We start from the raw sequence: 21,919 nt of genomic DNA on the forward strand, positions 1-21,919 counted from the left end.
GGCTGCAGCCAGGAAAAGTGGAGATAATGGGGTAACTCTACTGTTAGTCAGTGACCATATCCTGCATCTAAGTGAGGCTAATCCTTCAAACAAAATTTGTGCCATTAGATATTTTGGAGAAATTAGCCCTTCTTTGGAGTTATTGCTGAAAAAAGGACATAGAACACAGCACAGTACAGGCTGTACATCCACAATGTTGTGCCAACTTTTTAACCTACTCTCAGATCAATTTAACCCTTCCCTCCCACGTAACTCTCCATTTTACTTATCATCCATGTGCCTATTTAAGAATTTCTTAAATGCTCCTGGCAAGGCATTCCACTCACTCACCATTCTCTGTGTAAAATAAAAACCTACCTCTGACATCCCCTCTATACTGTCCTCCAATCACCTTAAAATGATGCCCCCTCGTTTTAGCCATTTCTGCCCTGGGAAAAGGTTTCTGGCTGTCCATTTGTTCTTTGTCTTTTATCATCTTGTACACTTCTATCTAGTCACCGGTCATCTTCCTTTGCCACAAAGAGAAAAGCCCTAGCTCATTCAGCTCATTTGGCATTCTCTCTAATCTAGGCATCATCCTGGTAGATCTCCTCTGCATGTTCTTTAAAGCTTCCACTAAAATAGAATTTTTAAAGATTTTTTTTAAATGATTTGGAATTTCGCAATATTTATGAGTGAGTGATAGTTCCCCCCCATCTAAAACTATTAGATTTGGGCCATATAAATGACAGGTTACCATCCATTCTAAGTTTAGTTACACATTATTCGTAAGTTAAAACAGGCTTCCTGTCAGTTTGAACCAGCCTGGCTATTCTCCTCTGATCGAACAGGACCTCACTAAGGAACCCCAGGCCATTGTCTCCCACACCATCACCAACCTTATTGACTCTGGGATCTCCCATCCACCCGCCACCAACCTCATAGTTCCCACATCCTGCACCTCCTGTTTCTACCTCCTACCCAAGATCCACAAACCCACTTGTCCAGGTAGACTCATTGTTTCAGCTTGTTCCAACCCTACTGAACTCAGAGTCGAGGTATGCCGATCTGTTTTATCCCCCCCCCACCCCCCCGTAGTTCAGTTCCTTCCTACCTCCATTCGTGACACTTCACATGCTTTTGATCTTTCAAAGATTTCAAGCTCCCTGGCCCCCATCATCTCATTTTTACTATGCATGTCCAGTCCCTATATACCCCCATCCCCCACCAGGAAGGCCTTAAAGCTCTCCTTTTTTTTCTGGACGCTAGACCTAACCAGTTCCCCTCCACCACCACTCTCCTCTGCCTAGCGGAACTTGTCCTCATTCTTAATAATTTCTCCTTTGGCTCCTCCCACTTCCTTCAAACAAAAGGGGTAGCCATGGGCACTCGCATGGGTCCCATCTATGCCTGCCTGTTTGTCGGCTATGTGGAACAGTCTATGTTCCAAGCTTGCACTGGTGACCCTCCCACACTTTTCCTGCGCTACATCAGTGACTGCATTGGTGCTGCTTCCTGCATCCATGCTGAACTCATTGACTTTATCAACTTTACTTCCAACTTCCACCCTGCCCTCAGATTCACCTGCTCCATTTCCGACATCTCCCTTCCCTCTCTCGATCTTACTGTCTCTGTCTCCAGAAACAGCTTATCCACCGATGTCTATTACAAACCCATGGACTCTCACAGCTACCTAGACTACACCTCATCCCACCTTACTACTTGCAAAAAAAAATCCCCTTGTCTCAATTCCTCCGTCTCTGCCGCATCTGCTCTCAGGATGAGGCTTTTCATTCTAGAACGAAGGAGGTGTCCTCCTTTTTCAAAGAAAAGGCTTCCCTTCCTCCACCGTCAGTGCTGCCCTCAACTACATCTCTTCCATTTCACACACATCTGCTCTTACCCCATCCTCCCACCACCCTACCAGGGATAGGATTCCTCTTGTCCTCACCTACTATCCACCAGCCTCCTTGACCAGCACATAATTCTTGGAAACTTCCACCACCTTGAATGAGATCCCACCACCAAGCATGTCTTCCCCTTGCCCCCACTTTCTGCTTTCCGTGGGGATCGCTCCCTACGCGACTCCCTTGTCCAGTCGTCCCTCCCTACTGATCTCCCTCCTGGCACCTCCTTGTAAACGGAACAAGTGCCAGACCTGCCCCTACACCTTCTCCCTCACTACCATCCAGGGCCCTAAACAGTCCTTCCCGGTTAAGCAACGCTTCACCTGTGAGCCTACTGGGGTCATTTACTGTGTTCGGTGCTCCTGGTGTGGCCTCCTATATATCAGTGAGACCCAACATAGATTGGAAGACCGCTTTGCCAGGCATCCACGCTCCGTCCACCAGAACAAGCAGGATTACCCAGTGGCCACCCTTTTTAATTCCACTTTCATTCCCATTCCAATATGTCCATCCATGACCTCTTCCACTGTCGTGATGAGGCCACATTTAGGTTGGAGGAACAACACCTTGTATTTCGTTTGGGTAGCTTCCAACTTTATGGCATGAACATGGATTTCTCAAATTCCAGTAATGCCCCCTATCCTCCCCCTCCCTACCACTCTCTATTTCCCATCCCCTTTTCCCTCTCTGACCTCATCTCCCCAAACAACTTCCCAGCTCTTTACTTCATCACTGCCCCTTCAGGTTGCACCTATCACCTGACGGTTCTCTCCCCCCACCTTTTAAATCTACTCCTCAGCTTTTTTTCTCCAGTCCTGCTGAAGGGTTTTGGCCTGAAACGTCATCTGTGCCTTTTTCCATAGATGCTGCCTGGCTTGCTGAGTTCCTCCAGCATTTTGTGTATTTTGCTTAGATTTCCAGCATCTGCAGATTTTGTCTTGTTTGTGGTTTGATTTCTCCTCTGACCTCTCCCAATAACAAGGTGTTTTCGCCAATAGAGCTGCCACTCACTGGATGTTTTTTTTTGGTTTTTGCATCATTCTCTGTAAACACTAGAAACTTTTGTGTCCAGGAGATCACAGTCAACGTCACTTAGACCACATTTCTTCCCCATTCTGATGTTCTGTCTGAACCACCTAAACCTCTGACCAGTGCTTTCATGCATTGTATTGCTGCAATGTGATTGACTGATTAGATATTTGCATTGTGCAGGTGTACCTAGTAAAGTGGCATCATTGATGGTAAAATTTAAAAATAAAATAAGTTTCTAAGATCAGCAGCATAAACAAGAGATATCCTAATTATCGTTGGCACAATACCAATGCAAGCAGTGATTCCCCGCCTGCCCCCCCCCCCCCCGTCGCAAGATTACTGGAGTTGCTGTAAAACAGATTTAAGGAAGTGGAGTAGTATTGTTGTAGTGAAGATTTTGATTGTTATGGAAATTGCTTAGATTCCTGTTAAAAATGTTAAGGCAATATTATTTATTATCTTTGGAGTACAAGAATTCCATACAAATCAAAATCTTCACACGTTGTTCCATTCTGTGTTTACTTCAGCCTGCTGTATTCAGTCGATCTGTTGCAGGTTCTTAGTCGTGCCTCGTGGTGCATTCTATGCAGGATGTTGTTAAAGAAACATATCACAATAGCAGTGATTTTCAATCACTGGAGAATTTTAATATATAAAAAGCGCTACAGTAGCGGTTAGTGCGACGCTGTTACAGCTCGGTGTGTCAGAGGGTTCAATTGCAGAAGTTTATACATACTCCCTGTGATAGAACGTGTTTCCTCAGGGTGCTCCACAGTCCAAACACGTACCGGTTTGTGGGTTAATTGGTGGTTGAATATTGCCTTGCAATTAGACCAGGGTGAAATAGGTGGGTTGCTAAGCCGGGCAGGTGTTTGGGCCGGAAGGGCCTGTTCCACACGGTATCTCTAAATAAATCAATCAATCAATCAATAAATAAATAAAGTATGCATGCTGCCTTGGTGTGGGGAAAGATGCAAGAATGCTCTGCAAAATTGCAGGGGCATGGAGAGGCTGCTGAAAACCAATGCACAGATGTGGCATCTTTTTTGTTCAGGAGGACCACAGAACATTGGGCAGGCAGTATTCGTGAACTCTGTGAGGAGAAACTGCATGAACACAATCTGTATATTTCTGTATTATACATTATAGAAGTCTCTAATGCCTGAACTCGGCAGAGGAAAATTAGATTAAGTCTTTCCTGTTTGAATGTGAACTACAAAGTACAGCAGTGAACATTGAAACATGAGCCTTAACAGAGATCAGCATGCCGATTTGTCTAACTTTAAGTAGTCCTACCTGCTCCTCCTCTTTTTTTTTGTCCTCTTGTCACCCCTTCTCCTCACCTGCCCATCACCCCCCTCTGGTTACCTTCCTCCTTTCCTTTTTTCCATGTTCCACTGTCTTCTCATATCAATTCCTTCTTCATCAGCTCTTTACCTCTTCCATCAATCGCCTTCCAGCTTCTCATTTCTTCCCCCCTCCATCACCCACCCACCTTCCCTCACTTGGTCTCACCTATCACCTGCCAACATGTACTCCCTCTCCAATCTACACCTTATTCTGGCTTCCACCCCCTTCCTTTCAAGTCTTGATGAAGGGGCTCAGCCCAAAATGTCGACTGTTTATTCCCGTCCGTAGATGCTGCCTGACCTGCAGAGTTCCTCCAGCAATTTGTGTATGTCGTTCACAAAATACAAGGTGATTACACTAAGTATACTGCAGCTTACATTCATGATTGAGCCTGTGATTTTTCTGATCTGTTCACTAGAATGTTTCACCACTGACTCATAAAGTAAAGAAATGCACACCATTTACCGTTTTGAAATGTGATGAGTGAGAAACATAACCTGAATCAATGCCAAGTGTTGATCTCAGCTGTGTACTGAACTGAGGAAAGATACTATCTGTAAGCCAGAAACACTGGGGAAGATGGTGGGAGAAAGTAAGGAGCAAAGTTAGTACATAAGGGAGAACCTTAACAGGATTATTTTGTTCAATGTAGTTCGCAAAGGTTCAATAAAAATGGAAAGGAACACGTGGGTCAGAATCTATATAACTTCATAAAAATAATTAAAAGAAATGCTGGATGTTTTGAACACTTGCATATTTGTGTAGCATTTGCTTTTTAATGCATCAATTCTTGCACCCCTCCCATCATCCAACATGTGCTATCTCCATTAGCCACCTCACTTATGCTGTCAGTTACTTGCATCTGTGTTCATTATCAATTCCAGGTAACAACTATTTTTTCACCAATATTGTATATGTAATTTTACATTAAACTTGCAATCCAGGAGCATGATTGTTGGGAAGCCATTTTGTGTCAAACACTATTCATTGACGGTATATTTTGATAAGTTATTCAAATGTATCATTAAATTCTTGATCAAATTTGCAACTATCCTTTCTTTTTGCAAATATCGATTCAAACCAGGTGAACCTTAACAAATGTTCATACCATTGTGGTGTCTTGCATACACTGCAACCAAAAATATCTTGAACATGTTTTCAAATGGCAGATATGTTTGGAAAACCCATTTCTTAGTTGTCTTCTAAGTCTTCTTTTCAGTGCTGCACATGTATTGTTTTTGAATTCAGAATAAACTCCTGGATTCATTGCTTGCTGCTTTAGTAGCTGACTACTACTTTATTTTTAATTTCTCATACATTTGAAGCTCATCTTTTTTAGAGTTTGCTTGTCCTGAGTGTTATAAATTTTAGTTTGTGTAGAAAGCACTTACAATGCCTATTATTCTCAGTTGTGGTAGGGCAGGAAACAGAATGTCAGTCTTCCACTGTTTTCATGTTAAATTTTGCTCCATTTATTTTTGGTTCTAAGCTTGCAGTTTGGTGAATATTTCTTATTCAAGAGTACACTTGAAAAACTGTGTTTAATTTCATTCCATATGCATGAAAATTGTGATATTTGTATTACTCAATAATGATACAGCTTTATCAGCTATTAACCTCAAGTATACTGTACCTATGCAAAAATCAGCTCCAAAGTTAGATAAAACTGACGTGATTTGACTTAATTCATATCATTGAATTTTTTTTCTTTATTTCTATGTTAATTTAATGTGCATTTTGCATTATTACATTAAAAATGTCAATGTTCTTGTAAATTTTAGTACTTTGGGACCAAGTTTTATTATACAATCTAAATTCCTTTCCATCCCCATAGTTTCTTTCTGAAACATAGAGGAAAATAGTCTGGTAATTTCCTGCACAGGACCGAAAGAAGCTGCAGAAGGTTGTAATTCTAGTCAGCTCCATCCTGGGCACTAGCCTACAAAGTACCCAGAACGTCTTTAGGGAGTGGTGTCTCAGAAAAGCAGCATCCATTATTAAGGACCTCCAGCACCCAGAGTACACCCTTTTCTCACTGTTACCATCAGGTAGGAGATACAGAAGTCTGAAGGCACACACTCAGCGATTCCCCTCTGCCATCCGATTCCTAAATGGACATTGAAATTTGGACACTACCTCACTTTTTTAATATACAGTATTTCTGTTTTTGCACATTTAAAAAAGATCTATTCAGTATACGTAATTGATTTACTTGTTTATTTAGTATTATGTTTTTTATTTTATTTTTTTCTCTCTCTGTCTTTGCTAGATTATGTATTGCATTGAACTGCTGCTGCTAAGTTAACAAATTTAACATCACATGCCAGTGATAATAAATCTGATTCTGAAATTGCATCTCATAGTTATAGTCATACTTTATTGATCCCGGGGAAAATTGGTTTTCGTTACAGTTGCACCATAAATAATAAATAGTAATAAAACTATAAATAGTTAAATAGTAATATGTAAATTATGCCAGGAAATAAGTCCAGGACCAGCCTATTGGCTCAGGGTGTCTGACCCTCCAAGGGAGGAGTTGTAAAGTTTGATGGCCACAGGCAGGAATGACTTCCTGTGACGCTCTGTTGCATCTCGGTGGAATGAGTCTCTGGCTGAATGTACTCCTGTGCCCACCCAGTACATTATGTAGTGGATGGGAGACATTGTCCAAGATGGCATGCAACTTGGACAGCAACTATTTTAATGCTAGGCGTCTCAGAAAACACATAGCATTATGTTGTTGTTGACATTGCTCAGACATAGTTGAAAGACAGGGTGGATGGGCAACTCAAACATCCTAGGCTTTAGAATTTTAAGGTGAAGTGGATATATGGGAGGGAGTGGTGTTGGGAGTGCAAGACACAATACACCTCTGTAAGGAATGAGAGGAATGGTCTTGGGCATCAGTTACTTATGTTAGGAGATAAGTGCATCGATGAGGGTATTGCAGTAGATGTGGACTACATGGACTTCAGTAAGGCCTTTAACAAGGTCCCACATGAGAGTGAAAAGTTTAGAGCACAGTATGCCAAATTGGCTTGACAGATGTGATGGTAGATCATAAACACAAGAGATTCTGCAAATGTTGGAAATCTTGAGCAACAGACACAAAATGCTAGAGGAACTCAGCAGGTCAGGCAGCATTTATGGTGGGAAATAAACAGTCGATAATTTGGCCCAAGACCCATCACCTTAACTAAAATGTCAGCTGTTTATTGCTTTCCATTGATGCTGCCTGATTTTCTAAGTTCCTGCAGCTTTTTGTTTGCGATAGGAGATGGCAGTTTTCAAGATTGCATGTCTCTGACTAATAGTGTTCCACAGAGATCGTTGCTGGGACTCATGCTGTTTGTAATAGATGTGAACAATTTTTATGCGGGTGTAAAGTTTGGCACAAAGATTGGTGGAGTTGGTAAAATGGGTTGAGAAATGGCAGATAGAATTTAATCCATATAAATGTGAGGTGATTCATTACAAGGGGGTATGGATAGGATAGACTGCAAGAATTTTTTAGAAACATAGAAAACCTACAGCACAATACAGGCCCTTCAGCCCACAATGCTGTGCCGAACATGTACGTACTTTAGAAATTATCTAGGGTTACCCATAGCTTTCTATTTTTCCAAGCTCCAGGAACCTCTTAAAAGACCCTATTGTATCCGCTGCCTCCACAGTCGCCGGCAGCCCATTCCACACACTCACCACTCTGCGTTAAAAACTTGCCCCTGACATCCCCTCTGTACCTATTTCCAAGCACCTTAAAATTGTGCCCCCTTGTGTTAGCCATTTCAGCCTTGGGGAAAAAAGCCTCTGACTATCCACATGTTCAATGCCTCTCATCATCTTATACACCTCTATCAGGTCACCTCTCTTCCTCCGTCATTCCAAGGAGAAAAGGCCAAGTTCACTCAATCTGTTTTCATAAGGCATGCTCCCCAATCCAGGCAGCATCCTTGTAAATCTCCTCGGCACCCTTTGTATAGTTTCCACACCCTTCCTGTAGTGAGATGACCAGAACTGAGCACAATACTCCATGTGGAGTCTGACCAGGGGTCTATACAGCTCTAACATTACCTCTCGGCTCTTAAACTCAATCCCACGTTTGATGATGGCCAATACACTGTATGCTTTCTTAACCACAGTCAACCTGCGCAGCAGCTTTGAGTGTCCTATGGACTCAGACCTGAAGATCCCTCTGATCCTCTGCACTGCTAAGAGTCTTACCATTAATACTATATTTTGCCATCATATTTGACCTACCAAAATTAACCACTTCACACTCATCTGGGTTGAACATCTGCCACTTCTCAGCCCAGTTTTGCATCCTATCAATGTCCTGCTGTAACCTCTGACAGTCCTGCACACTATCCACAGTACCCCCAACCTTTGTGTCATCAACAAATTTACTAACCCATCCATCCACTTCCTCATCCAGGTCATTTTTAAAAATCACGAAGAGAAGAGGTCCCAGAACAGATCCCTGAGGCACACCACTGGTCACCGGCCTGCATGCAGAATATGACCCATCTACAACCACTCTTTGTCTTCTGTGGGCAAGCCAATTCTGGATTTGCAAAGCAAGTTCCCCTTGGATCCCATGCCTCCTCACTTCCTCAATTAGCCTTGCATGGGGTACCTGATCAAATGCCTTGCTGAAATTCATATACACTACAACTACTGCTCTTCCTTCATAAATGTGTTTAGTCACATCCTCAAAAAATTCAATCAGGCTTGTAAGGCATGACCTGCCTTTGACAAAGACATGCTGACTATTCCTAATCATATTATGCCTCTCCAAATGTTCATAAATCCTGCCTGTCAGGATCTTTTCCATCAGCTTACCAGCCACTGAAGTAAGACTTACTGGTCTATAATTTCCTGGGCTATCTCTACTCCCTTTCTTGAATAAGGGAACAACATCTGCAACCCTCCAATCCTCTGGAACCTCTCCTGTTTCCATTGATGATGCAAAAATCATTGCCAGAGGCTCAGCAGTCTCCTCCCTCACCTCCCACAGCAGCCTGGGGTATATCTTGTCCAGTCTGGATAACTTATCCAACTTGATGCTCCAGCACATTCTCTTTCTTGATGTCTATATGCTCAAGCTTTTCAGTCCACTGTAAGTCATCCCTACAATCGCCGAGGTCCTTTTCCATAGTGAATACTGAAGCAAAGTATTCATTAAGTACCTCAACTACCTCCTCTTATCACATCTTATCCTCTTGTTCGTCACATATTTGTAGAATGCCTTGGGGTTTTCCTTAATCCTGTCTGCCAAGGCCTTCTCATGGCCCTTCTGGCTCTCCTAATTTCATTCTTAAGCTCCTTCCTGCTAGCCTTATAGATTTCTAGATCTGTATCATTATCTAGTTTTTTGAACCTTTTGTAAGCTTTTTTCCCCCTTCTGGACTAGATTGTCAACAGCCTTTATACATCATGGTTCCTGTACCCTACCATCCTTTCCCTGTCTCATTGGAACATACCTGTGCAGAATGCCACACAAATATCCCCTGAACATATGCCACATTTCTGCCGTACATTTCCATGAACATCTGTTCCCAATTTATTTTTCCAAGTTCCTGCTTGATAACTTCATATTTCCCCTTACTCCAATTAAACGCTTTCCTAACTTGTCTGTTCCTATCCCTCTCCAATGCTGTGGTAAAGGAGATAGAATTATGATCACTATCTCCAAAATGCTCTCGCACTGAGAGACCTGACACCTGACCAGGTCCATTTCCCAATACCAGATCAAGTACAGCCTCTCCTCTTGTTGGCTTATCTACATATTGTGTCAGGAAACCTTCTTGAACACACCTAACAAACTCCACCCCATCTAAACCCCTTGCTCTAGGGAGATGCCAATCAATATTGGGAAAATTAAATCTCCCACCATGACAACCCTGTTATTATGGCATCTTTCCAGAATCTGTCTTCCTATCTGCTCCTCGATGTCCCTGTTACTTTTGGGTGGTCTTTTCTCTTTATCAAAAGTAACTAACGCTGGAAATTTTAGATTTTGGGTAAGGGATAGAGAGTTGGAGGGGATCTGCAGGGGAACTTTCTCACCTAGAGTGCTGAGTATGTGAAACACACTCCCTGAGAGAGTGGTCAAAGCAGAGTCACTGACAGCCTTTAAACAGTATCTAGACAAGCACTTAAATCACCTCAGTTAGTCCAAGTACTGGTAAATTGGATTAGTATAGACTGGCGCCCACTGGTATGCATAGATGATATGGGCGAAATGCTTGTTTACATGCTGCATGCCTCAAAGACCGGTCCTAATGTACTAAAATCATTCCAAAATTGTCATCGCTGGGTGTCTGTTGCTTTTTTAGGATCTAGGATACTCTGTAATCTTAGGTATTCTATCACTGTGCATGCCCATAAATAGCTGTATGCAAGACACAATGCACTTCTGTAAGAAATGAGAGAAATGGTCTTGGTCATCAGTTACTTATTAACTAGAGTAGTGTAATGTACTCTGATACTTGGGTGCAACTGTCACCTGCAATATACAGTATATATAAATCAGATTTTTTTTATCACAACTTGTGGAATGTCAAAAGCTTCATTTCTTTCATTTGTCATTCATGTAAATCTACCTTGTCCATGCCTCATCATAGATTTCCAAAACGAAATAACAAAATTATCTCTTTATAAATCGTATTCATGCCTTTATACTTGTTCAGGATCACAGTCAGCCATCCCAAATTGTGGTAAGATTCTCTAGATTTTAGATGTGTTGTCTGTGATATGCTTGCATTTTCATGCATTTCTGCAGTTATAAATGTGTGTGTGTGTGTGTGTGTGTGTGTCTGCTCTCTCTACATCATATGAGAAATATAACCAAGTACAAAATCAATGCAAAATGCACAATGAGTTATAGGTATGTTAGCATCTTTCAGGGAGGCATAGGAAAGCAAACCAAAGAAATGCTTTGTGCCCTTTGCATGAACGAAAACTAACTATCTCTTATGGAATTGACCCTCAGCCAGATGATGTAACACAGCAGATAAAAATGAATAAAACCAGTCAGATTACAGAACCATATGTTTCTGACACCTCTTTACAGTGATTACTATTTCATTTTAATCCTCCACATTTTGGAAATTCTCTAGAAAGAATTAAATGATTCTGTAATGGCTGATATAACTTGCTTCAGACATTTTGATGCAAATTTCAATTGAATCATTGCATCAAGACCATCTTTATGGTTAAATTGAAATATACTAAACACCGGAGTTTAATCTTTTGTGTTCAGTTACTTTATGTATCTCGCACGACGTCCCTTCTTTTCTTAAATATTTAAATATGGAAGATTGCTAATTCTAAGTTGATGATACGCTGTTCTTGTTTGCAGCATTCCAAAATAATTTAGTCCAGTTTGTATTCATTTTAAATTTACTTTTGACTTAGTAGCTACAAAAATTTTTGAGGAAGTTAATAAAGTAAACTGTATTAATAATTTTTGATTAACTTGAAATGCTAAGACTGCCCATTAATGACACCTGCCGAACCAGATTAAATGTTCCTTAAGACATGGGCCAATTGTCATGCATATATGTAATAACAGTGAAAAAATAATTGTATTCAAATGCTCGTGCTATGTTACATCAACCACATGGACATGAGTTATTTTGATTACTTGTTTTATTACTGCTGTTGGAGCAGATAGTCAGGAGTGTTTTCTGCACATTTTTATTTCAGCTGCGAGTCGCTCTGGTTCTCCTGGAAGAGTATTAAACAGCACCGCACTTTCAACCATGAGTATTGGAGCTCCACGGGCAATTCCCACTGGAGCTGCAGGGCAGAAACGCAGCAAGATACCACGCAGTCAAGGATGCAGTAGGGAAGCAAGCCCGTCTCGATTGTCTCTGGGTAAGAAATAACTTCCGATGCCATTTATTCAATTATGTTCTGTTGTAAATTTGTTTCATGCTTCCTCCTATCCATATTGGCGGCCTTTGAGAGTTCCCACCTTTGATATAAGTCAAGGTTTCCCAACTTCTTAATGCCATGGACCCCCACCCCCCACCTCTCATTAACCAATGGGTCTGTGGACCCCAGGTTGGGAACCTCTGGTTTAAGTGTAGGTTGTTGGTAACTTCTTTTTTGTCACTTGCTGTTGTTCCAGAAGTGACACCTTGCTGCCCCATCTGCTTGTCACAAATTGACAGCAGTATTAGCACGTTATAAGCAAGTCATCCTTCAATATATTTTGATTAATACTGGCCTGTCCTTTCACACCTATAGAGTGGCAGACTGAGGGAAGGGTCCATTCATTTTTTTTAGCTGTGCTTCCATCTGCAATTATAGGCAGTAGCCAACAGGTGGCCAAAGCTCACTCTTGATCTTAAAGCATCTTCCACCTAAAACATTAATTCTTCTTCTCTTTTCACAGAGCTGCCTAACTTATTGGTTGATTCCAGCATTTTTCTGTTTTATTTCCCATTTCAAGCATCTGCAATTTTTGTTTTGTTTGCATTGCATTTTCTCTGGATCAGTAAAGCCTTTCATACTGCCTGGTCTTCTCATGGAAAATGCAAGATTCCCAACCCCCTTTCCGTCACTCAACTTTGCCCTCAGTCTTAGCAGACGTCAAAAGGTCTGTATTGTCAGTACATATTAGGACCTTTTTTCCTGGAGTGTAGGAGAATGAGAGGAGATTTGAAATACAAAATTATTTTTAAGATTGAATGATGTTGCAGACTTTATTAGTCCAATGCCCCATTACTACTCCTACTCTGGTTTCATTTCTTCCCTCTTTTCCTCAGTCTACCAAATTCTTACCCACCTCCACATTAAATGCTTCTAATGATCAAACTTACCAACCGTTGGGGCAAAGAATTCCAGAGGTTAAACATACATTGGTAGTCTAATTGCTGAGCGATTTCTATCAGTTTTTCAAATATTTCTGCAAGCTCATGAATAGCGTATTGATCAGTGGCTGAATGGCTGAGTCTGAAAAGTTCTAAAAAATGAGGAAACATAGATCTGGCGGGTATCAGGTGCAAATTATGTGGAAATTACAATCTGCAGCCTGATGAGCTGTTTTGGGCTGTATATCTAAGAAAAGATGTGGTGGCGTTGGACAGGGTCCAGAAGCAACTTACGAGAATGATCCCATGAATGAACGGGTTAATGTGGAATACTGTGCAAAAGTCTTGGGATTGCACCAAGTCCTGATCTCGACATTATTGAGGCTGTCTAAGATTACCTGGAGAGATAGAAGCAAGCAAGATAGCCTATGTCTGCAGAACTGTGGCAAGCTCTGCAAGATGCTTGGAACAACTTAATAGCTGATTTTCTTATAAAACTGCACAACAGTGCATCTAAGAGAATTAATGCAGTTTCAAAGTCACAAGGTGGTCATGCCAAATATCGATTTGATTTGAGCAACACACATCAAAGTTGCTGGTGAATGCAGCAGGCCAAGCAGCATCTCTAGGAAGAGGTACAGTCGACGTTTCAGGCTGAAACCCTTCGTCAGGTCCTGACGAAGGGTCTCGGCCCGAAACGTCGACTGTACCTCTTCCTAGAGATGCTGCCTGGTCTGCTACATTCACCAGCAACTTTGATGTGTATTGCTTGAATTTCCAGCATCTGCAGAATTCCTCATGTTATCGATTTGATTTAGTGTTTTTTTTTACTGTTTACTGATTGTAATTTTTTTGATATTTAGAAATTTTTCTCTTCATTACTTTGCAAAGCATCTTCACTTTGCAGAATTTTTTTTACATGTGCCTAAAAAGACTTTTGCACAATAATGTATGATGAACATTTGATGTCTTTGGGTCTATGCTCACTGAAGTTTGGAAGAATGAGGGGGTTCTCATTGAAATTTATCAAATATTGAAAGGCCTAGATATAGTGGATGTGGAAAAGATGTTACCAATAGTAAGAGAATCTGGTACCAGAGGGCATAGCCTCAGAATACAAGGACATCCGTTTAGAATAGATATGAAGAGGAATCTATTTAGCCAGAGGGTGGTGAACCTGTGGAATTCATTGCCACAGATGGCTGTGGAGGCAAAGTCTTTGGGTAGATTAGTAAGGCTGGCAAACGTTACAGTGAGAAGGCAGGAGAGAATGGGTTTGAGGAGGATAATAAATCAACCATGATGAAATGGAGCAGACTCGATGGGCCGAGTGGCCTGATTCTGCTCCTGTGTCTTCTGGTCTTCACTATCACTTCACTTATCAGTGTCATCCTCAAAATTCCCCATCACGTTTTTGTCTTAATGGTCGTCTTAGTTTAGTTACAATGGTTATTATTTTACCAAATCTGTTTTTGATTCCATGCAAATTCATACCAGTTTTGTGACTCATACAGAGACTAACTCAGATATTTCTTGTTCAAATGATGGAAAAATCCCTGAAATCTGTGCATCAGTATGCAGTAGAGCATTTTTAAATTGGGTTTGCTGAAGTGACTAGGTTGGCCATTGCTTTCAATTCAACCTTGGTCAACAGTTCAGAGACAACTGGAGAGAGATGCCTTCTCATTTAACACCAGGAAAGCATTGACATTTATTCATGTTAGGAACTGTTCTTCGGCAAGTTTGTAGAAATGAACAGAAGTTCATTATATTAAATCATTATGTGCCTAATCCACCTAAGAGCAACAACATCGCTCTGATTTTCCTCTTACCATTAATTATGTGGGAATCACTGAAACATGATAGGAGAAGTGAAGCAACTTTATAGTATTACTGATCCATCTTTGATTTATTATTGCTGGAGCCAAGGGATCATATCAACTGTAAGATGATAACATGATAATTTTAAGAAAGTAATTTCTTTATTTCTCAGATAGACATACTGTTCCAGCTGTGTAGGAATGCAAGTAGGAAGGGAGGCTTTGTTTCTTTTTTCAACCCACAACCTCTTCATATCTCTGTTTTTTTTTGATATTTTGCATTATCGAAAGCATTGCTTAACTGAACATCATTCAGTACTTCGTTTTTTGAAATTTTCACTCTGAATAGTTGGTACAAAATAGAACATAAATTAACTGTTGGCTTCACTGCCGGCTGAAGAACAGTGACGATGATGATCATTCTTTAAGTGAGCTGTGACAACAGTCCACAACCAACATCCTTCTGTTTTGAAAACCTGAGTTTACAATTTTGACAGTGGATACATTTTTACAAGAAGAATATTTCAGCATCTCGATGTTTTAGTAATTGTGCTGCTCTGTACCCATCCTGATTCCTGCTAGTTCGGGGCAGTCGTATCCCTCGACCTAGTGTAAGTCAGGGCTGCAGCAGGGACACCAGTCGTGAAAGCAGCAGAGACACCAGTCCTGTTCGAGCCTTTACTCCACTTGGTAAGTTGAAGGAGTCCTCACTTCATGCATGGCTACCCATTTCTCTTCCACTGCCATCCAGCTCGTAGTTCTATATGGCTGCTCTCTCCTTCCATTATCCATTTCCAATAATTGAATGTGACATTAAACATCTTAACTACTTTGCGGCTGTGCATTAAGTGAATCTGGTATCTGCTTTGGAAATGCAAGTTAAATAACTTCCAGCCAAGTATTTTTTCGTTGTTTGCACATTTGTCAGACAACCGATAGTTCGAAAATCTCAACAATTTAAAATCTTTACAGTTTGAAAAATAAGGCATAGAAGTGCTGATTGATATAAAACAAGAAGTGAATAGATTTACAAAAGGAAAGTATTTTAGCACATTGCATTATTCCCATCGTTAAAGTATTATACTGGCATGAAAAATTGAAAATTTATATTTAGACAGAGTTTGTTAATCCCTTAAATCTGTTGAACTGGGATATTATGAAAGTTTTCTTTAAAGTTGATTTTCAAAAATAGGAAATATGAATTTCTCATAGTTCTAGAATTCTTTTTAATATCACATGTTAATTTTAGCTATATAATACAATATTTATAACACTTCATGTGGCAGGAACTTCTGAATTATTATTAGGTCATTACAGCATCATCATTATTTCTTATGGAGAAGAGGGTGAATCAGTAGATGCAATTCCTGGTGAATCTGTTTACATTTCCAAATCACCTGTTAATATTTAGAATGGACAGTCTAGTTAGATTCAACAGATACAAAATAGCTTGTCCCTTTTTAAGAAAAACAAAGGATGAGTGGGTACTTGCCATTAGTCAGAATTTGCTGTAAGGAACTTCCCTTTGCTTTATCCACTATACTTTCTATTAGTTTTAGCAAACCTGTTTTCTGGAAGTTGAAGAACCAAGCAATGTGGCAATCTTTACAAGAATCTAGTCCCACTTTGTTCTGGAACAAAATACTGTAAAATCCCTTAAATCAGATTGACCGAGTAAATCAGGAAGTACGGGATAAAATGATGGGAGTCCTATGTAGAATCTGACATAGAGAGGGAGGAAGATTAGGATTAGATGCAAAAAAAGTTTTTGTTTCTTTTAATATCTCCAAAAAATTAGAAGTCAGACTCTAATGACAGTTTGGAAAGAATCAAGTTGGAAGGATGCTTAGATGTTGTCTTCTGTAGTGAGCTTGGTCCATATTTACCAGAATTTCAGAGCAAAAGTCCATTTGGGGTGCTGAGTCAAATGACTCTGCAATTCAGATGTCAGGTCAATGCATATAGGAGAACATTTCTGAATATTTGAGCTTTTGTGCACTTCACAATAATTGCTGTGTTAGCTGTATATGAATTGCAGTAAGGATGATTAACATCACCATAACTTCCACATTTACTGGACCAAGTTATTGGATTGTCATTTAAGGTTATTCTGAAATTACTTATTTAAGTAATTATTACTTATTTAAATTTACGTTTTAATATACTTAATAGTTATTAAAATTTTGGATATGATACTTTCACATTTCTTCAGATGCTGTGTAAAGTTTCATGAAGCTGGAAGTCATTTAACTGGTTTTATTGTATACTATAGCATGCATTGAATGAGAAAGCTATATACTTCAATACTGAAGAATTCACTGAATATTCAACCAGAGAGAATGGCATTGCTTCAGTAGATTATTTAACTATATAATTTACTTGGAGATTCAGTGAATGGTAGAAAAATATTATCGAAAAAGATAGCTGTTCTTGAATGATGGAGGTGGCAATATTCCAATATTCGAATTTTGATTTATTTGTTCTTGCACAAAACTGTTGTTTTGCAAATATTAATATCTGAGTATATTTTTGTTTCATTCATTTGACTGGTAAGTTGACCAATACTTTCTCACTAAACAGAGCAGATTCATTAATTGTCAAGATACATTTTATATTATTCATGATCTATTTTACAGGGTGTGTCCAACTGTATTAAAGGCTTGTAATTACCATGCTTGCTTCCAATTCCTATGAAACCAAGCTCTGAATTGAACATCAGATTCAATCCTATTTAGTAGGACACTGAAGCAAAATCATTTCTTCTAATATGTTGCTGAGCTCAGAGTGGTGCAGTTGTTTTATCTTTTCAGTTTGAGCAAATTATTTCAGGTTCAACATTTTGTATCTGCGTTTCAGATTTAAATCAAAATAGTCATCAGACAATTTGTCAGATTTTTAGATAAGGAAAGAAACTAATTCTTCATTCTCTGGTCTACTTTAGTAATTGGTACTTGAAAGTTTTCCAATGAAGATGGCAGCACACTCAGATGCAGCAGCCTCTCTGGGTCCAAACCAGGGGTTTCCTACCTGGGGTCCATGACCTCTCATTTAATGGTCAGGACCCATGGCATAAAAATGGTTGGGATCCCCTGGTCTAAACAAAGGTGTAATTGTTCGTCCTCTGCATCTTTTTCACAATCACAAGACTCTGCTGGATAGAGAAAATTGGTGAAGGGGCAGGTAGTTGAGGAAACGGGTAGGCTGCAGAAGGACTTAGACAGATTAGGAGAATGGGCATGAAAGTAGCAAATGAAATGCAGTGTTGGAAAATGCATGGTCATGCACTTTGATAGTAGAAATAAATGTGCAGACTATTTTCTAAACGGAGAAAATCCAAAAATCTGAGATGCAAAGGGACTTGGGAGTCCTTGTGCAGAACATAATAAAGGTTAATTTGCAGGTTGAGTCAGTGGTAAGGAAGGCAAATGCAATATTAGCATTCATTTCAAGATGTCTAGAATACAAGAGCAGGCATGTGATGCTGATCCTTTGCAAGGCAGTGGCGAGGCCTTACCCAGAGTACTATGTACAGTTTTGGTCTCCTCATCTAAGAAAAATGTGGCAGCATTAGAGAGGGTTCATAGAAGGATGGTTCCAGAAATGAAAGAGTTATCATACGAGGAGTATTTAGTGGCTCTGGGTCTGTACTCGCTGGAATTTAGAAGGAAACCTTTCAAATGTTGAAAGCCCTAGACAGAATAAATGTGGAAAGGATGTTCCCCATGATGGGGGAGTCTAGGACAAGAAGGCACAGCCTCAGGATAGAAGGACGACCATTTAAAACAGAGATGCAGAGGAATTTCTTTAGCTTAGGAGTGGTAAGTGTGTAGAATTTGTTACCACAGGCAGCTGTGGAGGCTAGGTCAGTGGGTGTATTTAAGGCAAAGTTTGATAGGTTCTTGATTGGACATGGTAGCAAAAGTTGCGGTAGAAGGCTGGGGAGTGGGGCTGAGGGGAAGAAAGGATCAGCCATGATTGAATGACAGAGCAGACTTGATGGGCCAAATGTCCTAATTCTGCTCCTATATCTTATGGTCTTATGGTCTCTTAGCAACACCCAGTAATGCAGGTGTACCCCACTAGTGATTTGCTGGATAGTAGTGGAGTCGTACTTGTTGCCCATTGGGTTGCAGTGGGTGGTTCACTGGGTCGTTGGTGAGACCAATGGCAAGGGAGCTGCACTGCCTGGATTGTTGCGTGGACAAGGCCCTCATGCCTTGGGGTTGCCTGTTACTGCTAGGGATGGAGACGCTGCAGCTGGCTGTGTGCTGCTGGATTGGGGACTGGCCCCTTCAGTCACTGTTGCCCTCTAGCGGTTTGCTTCCAGAAAGACAAGCTGGATTGCACTTGTCTGCGGCTGCACTAGCATGAGATGCAGAACTGCAGCGGGCTTGCAGAAGCATGACTCCAGGACAACATCCATATACCATCAATCTACAGTATTCGGGCATGGGCTATATATATTTATTTTTGTCTTGTAACTGTATGTTTTTCTGCTATCGTAATTATATGTGTTATGTGTGCTGTGTGTGATTGTTCGTATCGTGCCAGAGGAACGCTGTTTTGGTTGGCTGTATGGTTGAATGACAGTTGAACTTGAACAAAATCTTTTAAAAAATTCACAATTAAATTTTTGATCAACTGCAGAATCTTTTTCCTTTAGTTTTATTTGAAAAGAAATATGGTGTTTGAACAATGTATTTTATACTGTGCCTTGCAAAGCTCAAAAATCTTAAAGGAACATTGCTTTTACCATTCTGTATATGGATAGCCTAAACTTATTCCAGTGATAAGTTGGTGTTGATTTTTGAGTGAGAAAAATAAAGACAACTGGTGTTTATTGTACTGCTCAAGCTAAGATCATAATATTCTGGGTGTTTTTGACACTGTAATACAAGGCTTGGCAATGTAATAGACAAGATTTATGTCATCCTATACTTGCAGCTTCCAGACATCACTCCCGATCAACTGGTGCTCTCTACAGCTCAGATACATACTCAGCTTCAGGTGAAAAGGGGATTACAGCATGTGAATGTCTGTCTTATGCAAACATTTCAGTTTGAATCCTTAGTTGGCATGTTTCTAAGTTTATCATCTTTATTTTGTCATCACTTTAGTTACAGAATGGTTCAAAAGTGCACAATGTTGCAGAGATGTTTATATCCACCGTCTGGTGAAGAAAATTCAGATATTTGACCTCTCCAATATGTCCTTTTGCACTCTTCCCAAGTGATCTTTGCACAACATCTTGGATGTTATAACAGAAGAGTTCCTTTTCCATCACAGCTCCATTTTTAATTCAAATTTAGCCAGTGTTTTTGTAACACTTCCCCAGAACATTCTTTCCTGCCTGAATTACCATGTATTATAAAATATTCAATACTGACAACAGACAAAGCTTTCTCTTCTAGACAGAATTAAGTAGATAAGACCTGGGCTGTTTAGAGCTGCCACATCCATCAGTAAATGGCGATGGACAATTAAAAAGCTAAGAAGATGGGGTGGGTGAGGGTGCTCCAAATATGAAGGAGCTCAGTATGTGAATGCTCATCACCTGCTCAGCTGAAGTACTTGTAGCTATAGTTTCAAGCAGAGTGTCAACTGATTCAGATTCATTTAACATCAAACATACAATAAAATGTGCAGTTTGTGTTAACAAATAACACCACCAAGGATGTGCTAGAGGCAGCCCACAAGTGTCGCCACACATACTAGCACCGAAATAAAGTTCATTAGACCATCAGTGACTGCAGCAACAAAACAACAACAGCAAAAATAAACCCCTTTCCTCCCTAACATCCAACATCTGTCCATGGAGATCAGTGGCTCTCAACTGTGGAGCGATCTGACCTGATTTCGTAACCTGACCCCTAACTCCCTACATTGTCCCCAAAACCATCCCTACAAAACATAAAAGAACTACTAGATCTGAACCACGACCTCCGGACATTTGAACTCGGTGCCATCTTGACCAGAAACTAAATAAAACATCTCACCTTCTTTCTAATAACCTATCATCACACAAGCTGGTCTTCAAACAATTTGACTAATTCTGTGTCATCTTCAAGAAGGAGCTGAGTGGACTGGATACAGCAAAGGTAATGGTACCAAAGGATGTGCATGCTGTGCTACCCGAAGACTTGCTGTCCAGAATTGGTCACACCTTCAGCCAAGTTGTTCCAGTGTAGCTACATTACAGGCTTCAACCCAACAAAGCAGAAAACTGAAAATCATCCTGTCTGCAAAAAGACATGTTAAATCAAGCTAATTAACTTCTCCATCCATCTACTTTCAGCTGTGGACAAAGTGATGAGTGGGCTCGCAGTACTTAGTCAGTAATCAATAATCCGCTCACTGGTGTGCATGTTCAATCCCAGCAGAATCTTGCAACACACACACACAAAATGCTGGAGGAACTCAGCAGGCCAAGCAGTATCTATGGAAAAAAGTACAGTCGACGTTTCAGGACTGGAGTGAAAAATCTGAGAAATAGGTTAGAAAGGTGGGGGGAGGGGAGAGAGAAATGCCAGAGAAACGCTAGGTGAAACTTGGAGGGGGAGGAATGAAGCAAAGAGACAGAAGGCCATGGATGAAAGAAAAAAGGGGAGGGGGAGCACCAGAAGGAGACAATGGGTGAGCAAGGAGATAACATGAGAATGGGACAAGGGGATGGGAAATGGTGAAGGGGAGGGGGGGATCCTTTCTGCTTCTAATAAACTTCAGCTCTGATCCAGGCACAGACAAGAGAGTGACTGCCCTTGACATTAACTTCTAATCTGGCCAAGTATCGGAATAAGAAGCTCCGGTAAGCCTGATCCCTTTGAAGAGTCTTGAGCCAAAATGTTGACTATTTATTCCTTCCATTGATGCTGCTTGACCCGCTTAGTTCCTCCAGCATTTTGTGTGTGTTGCTCTGCATTTCCAGCATCCGAAGAATCTCTTGTGTTTCTGGTAAAACTCAAGTCAGTTGCATTTGAGGAGAAACCAGCCATACCTCATGTAAAAGAGA

At 40.6% G+C, this 21,919-nt stretch overlaps 1 protein-coding gene across 31 annotated transcripts in view; it reads left to right on the forward strand.

Moving 5' to 3' along the window:
* Positions 1-21,919, forward strand: part of clasp2 (cytoplasmic linker associated protein 2) — a 354,796-nt gene that overhangs the window by 219,680 nt on the left and 113,197 nt on the right. For 16 of the 31 annotated variants that reach the window (XM_063066415.1, XM_063066422.1, XM_063066446.1 and 13 more), the window contains 4 exons: positions 10,961-10,987; positions 11,979-12,149; positions 15,493-15,600; positions 19,855-19,917. In XM_063066415.1, coding sequence (XP_062922485.1) covers positions 10,961-10,987; positions 11,979-12,149; positions 15,493-15,600; positions 19,855-19,917 — 369 coding nt within the window. The remainder of the gene's footprint in view (positions 1-10,960; positions 10,988-11,978; positions 12,150-15,492; positions 15,601-19,854; positions 19,918-21,919) is intronic. The other 15 variants (XM_063066486.1, XM_063066501.1, XM_063066585.1 and 12 more) reach the window with 3 other exon arrangements.

The sequence above is a fragment of the Mobula hypostoma genome, chromosome 1 (assembly GCF_963921235.1).
Source record: "Mobula hypostoma chromosome 1, sMobHyp1.1, whole genome shotgun sequence".
Lineage (NCBI taxonomy): Eukaryota > Metazoa > Chordata > Chondrichthyes > Myliobatiformes > Myliobatidae > Mobula > Mobula hypostoma.